Source organism: Panthera uncia, assembly GCF_023721935.1.
Source record: "Panthera uncia isolate 11264 chromosome A1 unlocalized genomic scaffold, Puncia_PCG_1.0 HiC_scaffold_16, whole genome shotgun sequence".
NCBI classification, from domain to species: Eukaryota; Metazoa; Chordata; class Mammalia; order Carnivora; family Felidae; genus Panthera; species Panthera uncia.
The window spans coordinates 23,748,505-23,765,302 of record NW_026057576.1 but is presented as its reverse complement, the minus strand read 5'-3'; the positions used below and the strand labels follow the sequence as shown (position 1 = coordinate 23,765,302).

Here is a 16,798-nt window from a genome sequence, read left to right as displayed (position 1 = left end):
TGAACATATGCAAACTCCATGATCTAGCAATCCAATTTCCAGGCATAAGATGAAGAGACATGGGTACAAGTTTAGCAAAAGATATGATTAAGAACAGTAACAGCACCCTACTCATAACTGTTCAAAATTAGAAATTATTCAAATGTTTAGCACCATTAGAATGGATAAATTATGACATATTCATACAATGAAATCCTATACAGCTATAATAATTAATAAACTACAACTATGTGCAATAAATAATACGGTTAATCTCAAATATATTGTAAGCAAAGGAAGCTAAACATAAAAAGAGTACTGCTATATATTCCATTTATACAGAGCTCAAAAACAGACAAAACTAATCAATGGTGGTAGAAATCAGGGTAGTAGTTATCTCTGGGAGGTGAGGGTTGGGAGTGAGTGACTGGAAAGGGAGCACAAAGGGGTTTATGGGATCCTATTAATTTTCTATTTATTGACTTGGGTACAGATTATACAAGTTTGTTCTGTCTGTGAAAATTCAGTGAGTTGCACACATGAATCATGCACTCTTCTGAATGTATACTACACTTCAGTTAAAAAAATTCTTTTAAGATTATTCTGGCTTTCAAGTGGAGAATGAATTAGAAGACAAGATTAATAACTTCAAGGCATGAGGTTAGGAGGCTATTGTGGTAAAATATATTTGTACACAGTAAACAAATATCTTAACTAAAATATTAGTAGTCATTTAGAAAAATAGGTGGTTCTGAAAGATAGGCAGAAATGTCAGAACTCTGTAAACATCTAGGGTGAGGGGAAGAAATATCAAATAATAACTCCCAGGCTTTGGGGGACCCAGTAGAAAGTGGTAGTCTTAGGGAACTCAGATAGAGAGATCCAGTTGACAGATGCCTCAACTGAGAGCTCCAGATACTGGATTCATTAACACACAGATACTAATGACGCCCTGAAAGGATGACTTCATCTGGAAGGAAAAATTAAAATTGAGAAGAGGTGGCTAGGCAAAGGGAAAACAACTGAAAGCAGAAGCCACTTCTAGAAACAAGCGGTTCTCAAAGAGGGGTCTGAGGACTCCTCGGGATCTCCAAAACAATTCTTGGAGTTTCAGAAGATGAAAAATATTTCTACAATACTACATCACTTGGGTGGCTGGTCTACTATTCTCTCCTGGGTATACAGCGGGGTTTTCCAAAAGTCACATGATACGCAATACCATTAACAGATTGAATGTGGAACCAGACATAAAAATCTAGATGTCTTCAACTAAGCCAGATGTTAAAAAGATTTCCAAAAACATGTAAAACACTGCCCCCTCCTTGTGATTTTATTTTTAGTTTCCAAAACCAATCTATTTTCTATAAAAGTATATGCTGGGCTTATTATTTTCACTGTTCAATAAATTCATAAATAAGTATTTAAAAAATTTCTCAGATTCAATTTCTAATATGGCAAGAATTAAAACAAATAACCCACTAAGTCAAAAGCTGTTTGGGATCCTTAAAAAAAGTGAAAAGCGTCATGAGACCAAAAAGTTTGAGAAATACTAATACAAAGCAATTTCTTCTGAGTCTAGCTAAAACTGCTATTCGTGTTAGATTTAAAACGTAGAAAGTCTATTAAATTGGTTCAGTGTCATTATCTGGGGATTGAGATGACTATATCCATGCTTCAATATTCTTCCAAACATGTTTTAATCCATAGAGACAAAATATCAAAACCTGTGAGTTCAAATCAAGAGAAAACTGTAATAGCCATGTGTAGATTTTATATGTACAACTATTATAAAAGGCATCTACTCACCTTTTAAATGATTTTTGTATAGTAAAATCACTTTAGTTTTTTTAAAGATGATAGCCTAGAGCAAAACCTTGGGAATCAACATTTAAGGGATAGATAAAACACAAGGAGCCTCCGTTCAAGACTGGAGGGCTTCAAAGGAAGACAGAAAAACTGAAGAGTGATAGATGAAATCCAAGGACAAAGTGTTTCAAAAAGGCTCTCGAATGCTGCAGAAAGATTACAGAATAGAGACAAGTATCAGGGTGCCTTGGTAGCTCAGTCACAGTTTGGCTCAGGTCATGATCTCACAGTTCATGGGTTGTAACCCTGTATATGGCTGTCTGCTGACAGCTGGGAGCCTGGAGCCTGATTTGGATTCTGTGTCTCACTCTCTCTCTGTCACTCTCCTGTTCACGCTCTGTCTCTCTCAAATATAAATAAACAATTAAAAAAAAAAGAGAGAGAGAGACAATATGTCTCTATTTACTTAGCAAACAGGAGGTCATCAGTGACCTTGAAAAGCCATTTTACTGAAGACATGGGTCAGAAAACTGAGCAAGTATGAGGTGAAAAAAGTAGAGACAGTAAGGCACAGAGTTACTTCACAAATTTAGTTGTAAAGTGGGGATAAGCCGGGTGATGGGTAAAAGTCATGTGGGGAGAAGAGAAATTGTGTCCAGATGGATGTTAAAGATGTAAAAGAGAATGTATAACAAATGAACAAGATTGCAGAAGGGGGAGGAAATCAGATTCAGGACACAGGAGTAGATAACCTTATATAGCAAGAGGGAGGCTTCTTACAAAGAACAAAAGAGAAAGAATAAAGTTCAGGTGGGGAAAAGAAGACCAGCTTGTAAGTGTGGTAGCAGGAAGTTGAGGGAGTTACTAGATGGTGAGTTGCATCATCTCTGTGTAGTAAAGAGCAGACAGGAGACATGAAGGGTCCATGGGGAGATCTGAGGAGAGAGTCTGAAATAGCTACTATGAAGACAAGGAGAAAACTCATCTTAGGCTTTTAAATGGGAATAGAGAAATTTTTATTTTTAAAGATTAAGGGGTATCTAGTATATTTCAGAATATTTCTTATCCGAAAGTAATTAAAATGAAAAGAATGCCGAGTGTGTTTAGCTAATCCCTTCATAGTTAGGCAAAGTTCGCTATCCAACCTCAAACAGTCAAGATTTATAGTATTTTATTTCAATATATGAACTATTTAGTCACCTACAATGAGACATTATAGCTGCTTCTACTACTATTTTGTAAGAGGTATTACATTAACTTATGAAATCCCAATAAACTAATCATAAGGAAATTCCCTATCTGCTCTTAGGAGTAAGTTTTAAGTAGACAACACCGTCCAGAAGTGGAATGGATTTCCTAAAAAAATACTGATGTTCAAATTACAGGAGAGGCATTTAGCATACTTTTGAAGTCTCAGAATAGATCTCTTTAGAGATTGTTCTTCAATGTAATAGTAAATATTTTAGGCTTACAGACTGCTGGCTCTCGTAAGTACTCGACTCATCCACGGTAGGTCAAAAGCAGCCACAGGAAATATGTAACCAAACAGGACTGGTTGTGTTCCAATAAAACTTTATTTGCAAACACAGGTGGCTGGCCTACAAACTATAATTTTTTTAACTCTTAGTCTAAGTTTTCAGTTTACTGCTAAGGAACTTGCTTAAATTCTTACATTCTTTAGTTTTGTCATGTGTAAGCAGAGTAACAAAGCTACTGAATTAATGAGGTAATTACATAAATGATACTGAAATGCCCAGCACACCCAAAGCATTCAATAAATGTGACTTTCCTTTCTCTATTTGGTAGTGTGAGGCTCTACTGCTCACCTTCAGAGGTCATAAAAGTGAAAAAGAACATTCATGGTATGAAAAACAAATGCTAACTTGTTAAATGATGCAAAGATGATTTTGCTATTACTCATGAACAAATCCCTGGTCTCAATTAGTATGTGAATTGGATTTCTTCTGAAAGGTGAAAGTCTACAATTTCTTGGAAATAATTTTCCCAGATCTTTAAGATTTAAAAATCTTATTTTAATATTTTATGTAATACAAACAAAATTTAGGGGCACTAGCGGGGCTCGGTTGAGTGTCTGACTTCGGCTGAGGTCACACTCTCACGGCTCGTGAGTTAAAGTCCCACATGGGACTCGCTGCTGTCAGCACAGAGTCTGCTTCGGATCCTCTGTCCCCGCCTCGCCGTCCCTCCCCTGCTTGTGCTCTCAAAAATAAACACTAAAAAAAAATTTAGACTTAATTTTTTAACTTAATTTTTTAACTTAATTTTTTTTTAATTAACCCTTAATTTTTTAAGGGCCTAAAAACACTTAGAAAAGTAATAGAATTTCAAAGGACTGTGATGCTGCCCAATGAAGTCCTGGGGGGGGGGGGGGGGGGAGGATGGGGAAGTTGAAAAATGCAGTGTGAATAGCCTTCTCTGACTTTGTTCCGCTACCACATGCTATTTTCTGTATTAACGGCAGTAAGATGATTCTGAAAGGAGGAGATAACAGTTGAAAAGTGTTTTGAAACCCAAAAAGTCTACAAAGTGAATAATCAATAGCTTGACTATATAAGCAAAGATTCTTGCACTCACCATCTCTATTAGTTTCCCATTCTACATTTTCTTCTTCACTTTCGGGAGTTCTCTCCTTAGTGATTTTAATGTCTTCCTTTTCCCTATGTCTCCCTCTCGAAGATTCTTTCTAAAAAGTATATATATACATACAGATTACCATATTTTTTAAACATTACGAGATAGTTACTATAATACAGAATATTTCTAGCTTCATCTTTGTTTCATTAAAGAATCTAGCAAATAATCACTTATCCACTAAGTAGAAGCGACAAGTTCTAGTGTAGCACCATCATGAAAACACTGTATTTTATCAAACAGCAACTTGGTAAAAGTAAGGAATAAGATTTTAAAATATACAATGCAAATATTTACTAAGCACTGGATAGTCTAAAACATACCAAGTTTCTACTTCTAAGTTTCTAGGGGGAAAAGACAGTTTAAAATGGATAAAAAGAAACAAAAGGATTTTTAAGTGACTATACTAAAAAATGACTAAAAATGACTAAAAATGGCTACATTTTTCACAGTAGACTCAGAAATACTGATCTAAAACTTACCATACACTTAATGTAACAGCATTTTCCTGCACACTTAAAGATTAAATCCAAACTCATTTGGTAATTTTACAAATGCTTTTTTAAAAAGATGTTCCCCTATTTTGATGAAATCAAAATGGTGGCTAAAATGGTTAGAAAATTAGTCCTTATACTATAGTTAAAAACATAAAAATTTACATTTTATTCCACGTGTAACAGTATCCTACAAACAGAACAGGGCGGTTTCAGCTTGTAAAATTTAATTAAATAACTATATAAGATAAAGACTCCAAACAACATTTTACTACGTGGTAAGAAAATAACCAGTGTTGTAGAATTGTTAACCTTCCTACCACAGCGTCTCACTTTTATTAACACTCTAAATCCTGACTATGTAAGAAACTAAAACTCAAGGACATTAATTGCTGAAAGTTCTTTCTGGGCATTACCAAACATAAAATGGCGCTGCTTACAACACAAATTAATTTCTCTCTGAAATCTTTTTTTAAAAAAATCTAGTATATATTATAATTGCCCTAAATTTTACATATTTAGGTACAAAGTCATGGTGTATCACTTGCTAAATGACACATATGGTATGAAAATAAAGACTGACAAAAATATTAGAAAAGGTTCTACAAGAGTGGAACCAGCCATAGAAAAATACTAGGAGGGAGGAAGGTATGAAGGGAGGGGAGGGGAGGGAAGGAAGGAAGGAAGGAAGGAAGGATAGACTAACTCCTATTTATATATAAGACAAAAGGAAAAAAAGGGACACAATTATTTTTATTCTTAAAATATATTCCATGGATTATCAATGAGGAACTATTCTATATCCCATGTAACTTTTCAGTGTTCTATGGATTAAACTTACTATAATCTTACATCAGTACAATTTATATCAAAAAAATTTTATAGGAAGTTGTCTCCAAATTATTGAAAAATATAGTTTTCTACTTAAAGTAGCATGTAATACCCAACTACTAATTTAGTTGAAAAGGATTTCAGAGAAGTAGTAGTTGATACTGCAAAATAAAATAACCTGCAAGTGTGTAGCAAAGTATTTTTAACAGATTTAGAACTAAAAATGCAATCATCTCAATAAATATCATTAATAACATAAATATTTCCAATATTCACCCTATATAAATAAATTATGTAATTTTTGAATTGCTATTGTTTTTTTAATACGACAGAGTAGCTTGTCACCTTATTTCTTTTAAATGCAAACATATTAATTAGATGTGCAGCTGGGGGTGGGGAGGGCTGGGCGGCTCAGTCGGTTAGGCATCAGGTCAAGATCTCATGACTTTGGCTCAGGTCATGATCTCACGGTTCGGAGTTAGAGCCCAGCATCAGGGTCTCTGCTATCAGCACAGAACCCACTCTGGATCCTCTCTCTCCCTCTCTCTCTCTGCCCCTCCTCCCCTCCTCTCAAAAATAAATATTAAAAACATTTTTTAAAAAGATGTGCAGCCGTTTGATTATTATTTATTCTAAATTAGTCATCCCAGAACATGTACATGTTGAAATACTTGTTAATGAACTAAAGCATTTCAGCCAGTACACTTGGGATGAGATATTTTAAGAATTCAGAATTTTTTTTGGACTTCAAAGTATGCTAAGTAACAACACCAACAGGGTCTACAGCAGCAACCTGTGCTCAAACATACTAATATTTTTGTAGCAAAACATGAAATCGCCAATTGTATAAAGACTATAATTAGCTTCATGTCAATTAAAATTAGGTTTTGCTGTCAAACAAATCTATGCCTCACTTAGAAAAGCTGGTATTAAAAATTTCTTACATTTCAGAAATGCAATAAATGATTGCAGGCTTTTACTTTAAATTATTTTCATTTTATTTTTAGTTTACAGTACATTCACATTTATTCCATAAACATCATATGTATGGATAGGTAATATTCATTATGAATTTTATTTTTTAATATCTTTTTAAATTTTAAGGTTTTTCATTTTTGAGAGACAGAGACAGAGTGTGAGCAGGGGAGAGGCAGAGAGAGAGGGAGACAGAATCCGAAGCAGGTTCCTGGCTCTGAGCTGTCAGCTGAGCCCTGATGCGGGGTTCGAACTCACAAACCACAAGATCAGGACCTAAGCCAAAGTCGCATGCTTAAATGAGCCACCCAGACACCCCATGAATTTTAATTTTAGATAGTAAAGAGGCATTGCCAAGAATTTGATTTAAAAAAAGCTCTGAGGCTAAAAAAAAGTTGAAAACCAATTATTACAATAATTTGATTAGCAACTAAAGTCATAAAATGTTAGGAGTCTCTGTAAATAACATAATCCAACCTTCTCTTGCCCTATGTAGGAAATCTCTTAAATATCATATACCTATGGAAGTCTTAGTAGATGAATATAAGGAAAAATATTTACTCCCTAGGTCACCACTGATCTCTCTTCACTGTTATGCCCCTTAGTCCCCATTTTCAGACAGCTCTTAAGTATCAAAAAATTCTTTCTTATACTGATCACAACTCTCTTACACCTCTCCAGAATTTCTGATTGGAATCAGTTCCGACCTCTAGATCATGGGAAAATAAATCTAAACATCTGTCACCCATCAGCCCTTTAAATATCTGAACACTGTTACTAAATCTCTTCAACATCTTCTTAGACAAGGCCAAAGATACACTTCACATTGATCACACATCAACATTTTGGAATTTTCCCACTTTATCACTCTGTCATTTTCCCTGGGCACGTCAATCTGCCAATGTAATTCAATAAAACATGAAAACTAAAATTAATCTAGTCTTGCCACAGCAGCACACAGCATATGGCTTCTGCCTCTCCTGGTGTAGAACTGAAATTATACTTGCATTAATAAAGTCTAACTTATTTTGCAGGATAAGTTTTGGGTGGAGCTTACACAAGGTACTATAAGCTTACAAACTACGTAAGTTTGAAGTACAGTCACATAAAATAAGGTGAACTTCAGGGCTGGGTGATGTAGTAACATACTGAAATCATTAGACATCAAACTTTCTTGTGTTGTTCCTCTCACAGCTCTGCCCTTCCTACTGCTGACTTCACATTAAGGCATGTTTCTTTTCCCATAAGAAGCAATCTAGGTTCTCCCAGTGTGCTCTCCCTCACTCACAAAATGAGAATTCGTTCCTTCAGTTTGAGTGGGCCAACTTCAGTCACATGACCACATCTAAATCAATAACAAACCGATCAATAAATCAAAAACTAATACCAAAGTAATGGCCGCAGGTGAAATGACTCAGGCCTGGTTCCTCAATCAACCGAATTAGCAAAGAGAATGGGATTATTATGACTGAATTAGACTAATCAGGCCCCAGCAGTGAACCAGGGTCAATTCCCCAAAACCACGATGCATCTACAAAATGAAAAAGTGATGGGATGGGTTCTGGTGAGTGCAAAGCAATTTACACCACACTTTTGGAACTACGCTTCACCTCTTCAAAGTACAAGGCCACACTTGCAACGATTTCATAGGCCAACACAAAACAGACTGTCCAACCTAGTAAACATTTTCTCTGTTCACCTTTACGATTCACGTTTCAGACCCTCCTTCTGAATCATTTGCACTACCTTCCTGACGCGTGTCTTTTTAGACATTCTCTATTTAGTGAAGTTCTCCTAGTAGCCAACACTCAATTTTATCTAAAAATGTCTGTATTATATCTTCATTCTTAAAAAACAGTTTTGCTGGATATATAACTATGGGTTGACAGATTTATCTTAACATTTTGGAAATATTATCCCACTGTCTTTTGGCTTCCATTGTTACTGATGTCATTCTGTTGCTTCTTTGTAGGAGGAGTTCCCTTTTTTTCTTGGGGTGTTTCTGGTATTTTCTCCATGATTCTGGTATTTTACAACTGCATAATAATATTCCATTTGATATGTATTGTGCCTTCTGTAGCTTTGTCTCATCAATTACAGAAAATTCATAGCACTACTCCTTTCAATAATTGACTCTCCTACATTCTATTTTTTCCTGGAGTTCCAATGAGAGGTACATTAGACTTTCTAAGTATTTCCCCCAAACTTGTGAATCTCTTCAACATTATCTGTAACCTGTATTTATGTGCTGTATTCTGGATAAATTTTTCAGCTCCATCTTCCAATTCAACAACTCTGTCTCCACAGATGGACCGAAAGGCTTAGTCTCTGACCTGCTCTAATACTAGTAAAAGTCGTAAGGTCACCACTAGCTTTCACATTTACTATTTAATTCCCTGTTCTTGTTTCTTTGTTTTTGCTGCTGTTTTACATTTTTGAGAAAGCAGCAATGCATTTAAAATGTGTTTGTTGTCACTTATTCAGGATCTAGTTTTACTGTAGTAAGAGGACCCTCAAAGTATATAGTCCATAATAGTGCTGAAAGGGAAAGTTAAGACTAACAATTCTAAAAAAATAAAAATAAATTTTTTAAAGCCTAACAATTCTTTAGCAATCACATCAAGCTTTGTCTACTGCTTAAAGTAGAGCCAACTATTTCCCTTTGACTTATCCACAACTATTAGTTCAAGCCACCCTAGGCCATACGAGTGCAACTGACATTTTGTTCCTAAAGTCTGTTTATCCCTAAAACATGTTTGTTCTTTGTTAATGACAGGGAATGGTATTAATATGTATTAGATGAGACAAAGAAGATGGGAAGGGGAAAAAAATGTACTTCAACTATCTTTTCCATTTATCCCACATAATCTCATTGCATTTCCTTACACCTTTCTAAAATTACTTAGGGGGTCCCTCGGGGGCTCAGGTGGTTAAGCCTCAGACTCTTAATTTCGGCTCAGGTCATGATCTCATGGTTTGGGAGATCAAGTCCCGCATGGGGCTCTGCAGGGATTCTCTCTCTCTCTCTCTCTCTCTCTCAGCCCCTCCCCTACTACTCTCTCTCTCTCACACACACACACATACACTCTCTCTCTCTCTCTCAAAACAAACATTCTTTAAAAAATTAAAAAAACTAGTTGGAGAAACTTCCTTTGCAACTAATAGATAAAAATATCACAGAACATTTGGTCAAAAAATAACTCCCTTATATACCAATGAAGTTCCCCCCTTGTACTAATATTCACTTTAAAACTGTGTAAATTTGTCCATTACTAGCTTAAAGCTATTATTGTTCCTAGTAATAATTCTCTATTATATTGAAGAATATCAAGTTTTAAACACTCAATGTTTCATACAAAGGATTTTGTCTTCCCATCTTTTAAAGAATAATGATTCCCAACCCTTTTGCTCTAAAAATATGCTTAGTTACACAAAATACTAACATTATTAGTGAATTCTTAATTTTCTGTCAGAAGCTCTAGGATTAATGTTGATCCACATTTTTCTTGCCTATAATTTATTACCACATTTTTACACCAAAGCTATTAACAATCAGAAAAAACTATTACTGAGATTATGGTTCTCACCTGAATGTTTTGAAACCTTTTCAAGTGGACACTTCTGATGAAGGTTGAAAACTTTAAAAAATGAACAATAATGGTTCATTGATTTTTGGCCTGAACATTAGCCCAGCTAACTCAGCCCAGTCTATAGACAGCTATTAGAACAAGCTGACATTGCGAAATTTTAAATTATTCATAGATTACAATCTCAGATCCTTTCAATATTACAGAAACACAGACAGTTAAGAAATGTAGATCTGTATTTGGGAAACTGTAGTATATTTTGTTTATAACCACTGAAGAAAAATCCCATGATAGGGTTAATGGAGATTTTCTTTTATGAAGTGATCACAAAAATTACATTGTTTCACAATAAGCAGAGCCACAAATAAATAAGGTTTATACTTCAAAGGACATTCAACAGATCACCAAAATCAAGTCCTCTCTAAACACTGCGTTAAAAACATTACCATGAAAAAAGAACAGTTTTTATCGTTGTATCTGTGCATCATACACACAGTGAAGTGCAGCAAGTATAAGAGAGGTGGGGAAAAGTAGACAGAGACACAAGACACTTCAACAAGATAGTCTCAAATCAAGACCTCAAGTAGACAATGATATTAAAAATAGAGAAGATCAAAACAGTAGATATTTTAGATATACTTGAGAAGCTGAAAACCAAAAAAATAGGAAATACTCCATCCTTTCAAGCACACAGGGAAAATTTAGATAAACTGACCTTAGGCCACAAAAAAAATCTCGGTAAAGTTGAAAAAAATAGAAATATAAAGAGTAATAGCAGAGAAGTTATTGTTTTTAATGGAAATAATGTACACACACATGCACACACACATACAACAAACAAAAGGCTCTTCGACCTAAAATTTTTAAATGTACAATTAAAAACTTATTGGATAATAGGTAAAATCCAAACCTAAAGAGGAGAATTTCTTGAAAATAATGATAATGAAAACATGACATATAAGATCAGATCCATAAACTCAGCTAAAGCTTTTAATGGAGAAAAGCTTTAATACTAATATAAATCAAATGAGAATAAATAAATGCTCAATCAATTCAAAAAGAAAAAGGAACACAGTAAAGCAAAGACAGAATAAAAGAAAAAACAAATAAATATATTAGAAAAGAGAAAGAACTAATCTATAAATCCAAAAGCCAACTCTCTGAAAATCATTGGCTAACCGAAATCAAGAAAAAAGGGAAAAAACAAAAGTATCCCGAATCAGACATAACAAAATAAAAATAGGCATTAGAACAAAGAAAAATAAAGAAAAACATGAGATTTCTTCACAACTCTATGTAGAAAGTTTTAAAACCCAGAGGAAATAATTTTTTAGAAAAATACAATTTGACAAAATTGACTTCAAAGCCAAAAGTCTAATTTCCATAAAAAAATAAAGAACTTTTCATAAAACAGTACCAGACTTTTTTTTTTTTTTTAACGTTTATTTATTTTTGAGACAGAGAGAGACAGAGCATGAATGGAGGAGGGGCAGAGAGGGAGACACAGAATCTGAAGCAGGATCCAGGCCCTGAGCTGTCAGCACAGAGCCCGATGCGGGGCTTGAACCCACAGACCACAAGATCATGACCTGAGCTGAAGTCGGACACTTAACTGGCTGAGCCACCTAGGCGCCCCCAGACTCAGTTGGTTTCACATGGGAATTTTACCAAACCTTTAAAGAGCAGAAAATCCCAGTACCACTTAGGATATTCCAGAGGGAAAAATTAGTAGTATTTTGTTATTATACAGTACTTGGACTACTTGTGAAGCACTAGAGTGTTATTTGAAAGTAAACTGGAATTAGTTGTAAATGTACACTGCAAACTCTAGTGCAACCGCTATAAAAAAGTGAAAATGAGTAAACTGATACGCTAGAAAAGGAGAAACTGGAATAATATAAAATTGCTCATTAAAACCATAGTAGGCACAAAAAGAGTGGAAGACAAAAGGAACAAAGAACAATGGTAACAAACAGAAAACAGTAACAAATATAATAGACATTAATTCAATTATATGAATACTTCCTTTAAACATCAATGGACTACATCAATGAAAACAGACTGTCAGAGTGGACTAAAAAATAAGACCCAAATACGTGCTGTCTACAAGAAATAAATTTATATATAAAGACACAGGAAAAAAAGGAAAAGAGATGGAGAACGATATACTGTGCTAATACTAATCAAAAGAGAGTGGATGTAGCTATGTTAATTTCAGACAGAGCAGACTTCAAAGCAAGAAAAGTGACCAGGGACAAAAAGAGACGCTACATAATGATAAACCAGTCAATTCTCTAAGAAGACATAAAAATCCTTAATATATATGTGCCTAACAACAGAGTGTCAAAATACATAAGGTAAAAACTGATATAAACTGTAAGGAAAAGGCATGATCCACTATTACAGTTGGAGACTTTAACACCGCTCTGTCAAAAATGGACAGATCTAGCAAGGAGAAAATCAGTAAGAACATAGTTTAACTCAAAAGCACCATCAATCTATACTGGATACAACTGACGTCTATAGACTACTTCATCCAACAACAGCAGAATACACGTGTTTCTCAAGCTCATAGGGGACACTCACCACAAAACAGACCATGTTCTGGACCATAAAACACACTTTTAAAAGAACAGACATCACACAATGTTTGCTCCCAGACCACAATGTAATTAAACTAGAAATCAATAACAGAAAGCTAGTTGGAAAATCCCAAAATATGTGGAGATTAAACAACACACTTCTAATTAACACATGACTGAAAGAAAAAACCTCGAGAGCAATTTAATAATATTTCAAATTAAATGAAGCTGAAATACAACTTATCGAAATTTGTGGAATGCAGTGAAAGCAGGGTTTAGAGAAGAATTTACAGCATTTCTAAAACTCTAAAATCCATAATCAAAGCTTCCACTTCAAAAAACTCGAAAAAGAACAGCAAATTAAATCTAAAGTAAGCAGTGAAAAAGAATAAAAATTAGAGCAGAAATTAAAATTGAAAACAGGAATCAACAGAGAAGAATCAAAGAAACCTAAAGCCAGTCTTTGAAAACATCAATAAAATCAATAAGCTAGTCAGGCTAACTAGGAAAAAAAGAGAGAAGACATAAGTTAGTAATATCAGAAACAAAAGAGGAGACATTACTACAAATCCCAAGGACATTAAAAGGATAATTAAGGAATACTACAAACAATGCTACGACCACAAATTTGATAACCTATATGAAATAGTCTAATTTCTCAAAAAAAGACAATCTGCTAAAACTCATACATGAAGAAAGACAATCTGAGTAAGCCTATATCCATTAAAGAAACTGAAACAATAATTAATAATCTTCTAAAACAGAAAGCACCAGGCCCAGGTGGATTCACATGCAAAATTTTATCAAACATTTAAGAAAGGAATTAGAGCAATTCTCTAGTCTTTTTCAGAAAATAGAAGCAGAGAATACTTCCTGACTCATTCTATGAAGACAGCATTTAATAGCAAAATACTTAATATCAAAACCAGACAAAGACACCACAATCTTCTTGTAATGACAAATATTTCTTAAGAACATAGATGCAAATATCCTGAAAATATTAGCAAATCAAATCCATCAATATATAAAAAGATCTGCCCAACACAACCTAGTGGGATTTATACCAGGTATGCAAGGTTGATTCACCAATCAAAAGTCAATTAAAATAATCCATCACATCAACAGACTTAAGAAAAAATCATGTGATCATTTCCATAGATACAGTGAAAGCATTTGACAAAATCTAACATCCATTCGTGATAAAAACTCTTAGCATACTACAAGCAGAGGGGAACTTCCTCAACTAGAGAAACAAAACTTAGGAAACTAAACATACTCATACCATACAATCCTATAGTGGCATTCCTTGGAATTTACCCAAACAAGGATGTTTATAGCAGCTTTATCCAAAATTGCCAAAACTTGAAAGCAACCAAGGTATCCTTCTAAAGACGAATAGATAAACTATTACCTGACACATCCAGATAATGAAATATTGTTACAGGGTTAAAAACAAATGAGCTATCAAGCCATAGACATGGCAGAATCTTAAATGCCTATTGTTAAGTGAAAGAAGCCAATCTAAAACGTTTCAATACTGTATCATTGCAATTACTGGACATTCTATAAAAGGAAAAGCTCTGGAAACAGTAAAAGAAACAGTAGTTACTAGGAGATAATAGGAAAGAAAAATGAATAGGCACAGAGAATTTTTAGGGCAGTCTAACTACTCTGTATGATACTATAGTGGTGAACATGTCATTATACATTTGTCCAAACCTATAGAATGTACAGGAGTAAATCCTAATACAAACTATGACCGTTGAGTGATAATGATGTGTCAATGTAGGTTCACTAATTTTAAGAAATGTATCACTTTGGTTCAGGATATTTCGAGTGTGGGAGGTTGTGACTGTGTGGATGTAGGGAGGATATGGGAAATCTTTGTACCTTCTGATCAATTTTGCTATGAACCTAAAACTGAAAAATAAAGTATTAAAATAAAATAAATGAAAAAACAAGGAAATTATCTGCACCCAATATCATAAATAAATTATCCCTACAAGACAGGAATTCTAAAAATAGAAAAGGAAAAAACCAACCCTCCCCCTCCCCCCGCCAAAAAAAATCAAAAATAGGCAGGAGACATGAACAGAATTCACAGAAAATGTTCCTTATCTATAGGAAGATGTCTAACTTCATTCATAAGAGTAACATAAATAAAAATTATACACCCTATTTTTTCCTATCAAATTGGCAAAAATTAAAAAATTTGACCACATATGCTAACAAAGTAGGGAAAAAAAAAGGCACCATCATACACTGCAGGCAACAATGCTTTGAAAAAGAATTGTCATTATTTAGCAAAATTACATAGGATTTTACTCTTGACACAGCAGTTCCATTTGAGGGCTTTATCTCTTCCTAAGACACACTTAAAAAAAAACCCAAAAACAAGTGCACAAAGCTCTTCACTGAAGTTCTATTTGCTGCAGCAAGACTGAAATAAATGTCTGCAGTAGAAGACTGCATTCATTAAACAATGTATGATACATTCATACAATGAAGTACTACGTAAATGTAAAAAGACATAAGAAATATCTCTACATATTGCTATGGAATGGTCTCCTAGATACAGTAATAAGTAAACACAGCAAGGTAAAGAAAATGTATACAGTATGTTACCTTTTATCTAAGAAAAAGAAGAAATACCCCTACATAAACAGTAATTTGTGTATGTACTCATATACATACAATTTGGATCTGTATGTGTGTGTGTGTTAAAACAGCGGTATAATCCACAAACTACTAAAACTGGTTACCTAGTGGTAATAGGGTGGAACAATCAAGAGATAAAAAGACTTTTCTGAAGGTAAACTGTTTGGGAGATTTAACTCTGCAACCATGTAAATGTTTTATGATGAAAAAACAAAATGAAATAAAATAAAAAGAAACCCTAGAACAAAAAACAAAATTAAATAAAGCAATGCAACTGTTATCAATTTTGTGGTTTGACCTCAGAGAAGAACTGTTTCAAGTGACTTGACATACAATACTTTGATTATATGTCCTTAACAGATTTCACAGGTATTTCCCTAATGGGATATATCCTAAGAACTACAAAGAAATCTTAAACTGTTCTCAGTAATATTATTAGTGATATTATTGTTATTCTGGAACTCTTAAACATAAGATAATGCAACTGAATGTCAACAGGGACTCTAATAGCATACTAGCATCCGTACAAGTACTGAAAATAGTGCCAAAAATTACTTGTCCGTGATATAAACCTAGTACACAAAAGGGGCCACAACTCAAGTCACTGTCTTCCCCATCTTACTTAATGGTATCGAAAACCTACTTAGGTTTAACATGTCCCCTCCACTCATTCTTTTGGTCATCAAATCCTACTGACTCTACCTCGCGCCTCTGTGTTAAATTTAGTTCCACTGTGTTAAATTTGGTCAGACTGCCCAAACACATCCTTTGCAATAAAAATGTTACATGAGCCACATATGTAATTTCAGGTATCACTGTTTCCATATTAAAAAGAAAAAAGAAACAGGGAAAATTAAAATTCTGATTATCTTTAAGCCAGTCTATCCAAAATACTGTCATTTCAACATGTAAACAAAAATTATTAATGAGCTACTTGACTTTTATTTTACATATCAAGGCTTTGAAATTCACTACGTATTTTACACTTACAGAACAGCTCAATTCAGACTAGCCCCATCTCAAGTGTTCAGCAGCCCCGCTGGAGCACAGATGCCCAAGACCACCAGAGGTTCCAACACTGGCTACACATCAGAATCACTTTTCATTCATTAAGTGAACTTACTAGTTGCAGGGTCTAGAGGCGAATCTGTGAACAAGAATAGATTCCTGGCGTACAAATCTCTTTTCTCTTGCCAAACCCTGACTGACACATTAAGACTATTCACAATCTGAT

General features: G+C 34.3%; 1 protein-coding gene across 8 annotated transcripts in view; it reads right to left on the bottom strand.

The window, feature by feature from the left end:
• Positions 1–16,798, bottom strand: part of ZC3H13 (zinc finger CCCH-type containing 13) — a 96,437-nt gene that overhangs the window by 65,128 nt on the left and 14,511 nt on the right. For 6 of the 8 annotated variants that reach the window (XM_049646956.1, XM_049646961.1, XM_049646964.1 and 3 more), the window contains exons 5-6: positions 10,325–10,375; positions 4,381–4,489 (exon numbers count right to left, since the gene is read on the bottom strand). In XM_049646956.1, coding sequence (XP_049502913.1) covers positions 4,381–4,489; positions 10,325–10,375 — 160 coding nt within the window. The remainder of the gene's footprint in view (positions 1–4,380; positions 4,490–10,324; positions 10,376–16,798) is intronic. The other 2 variants (XM_049646960.1, XM_049646962.1) reach the window with 1 other exon arrangement.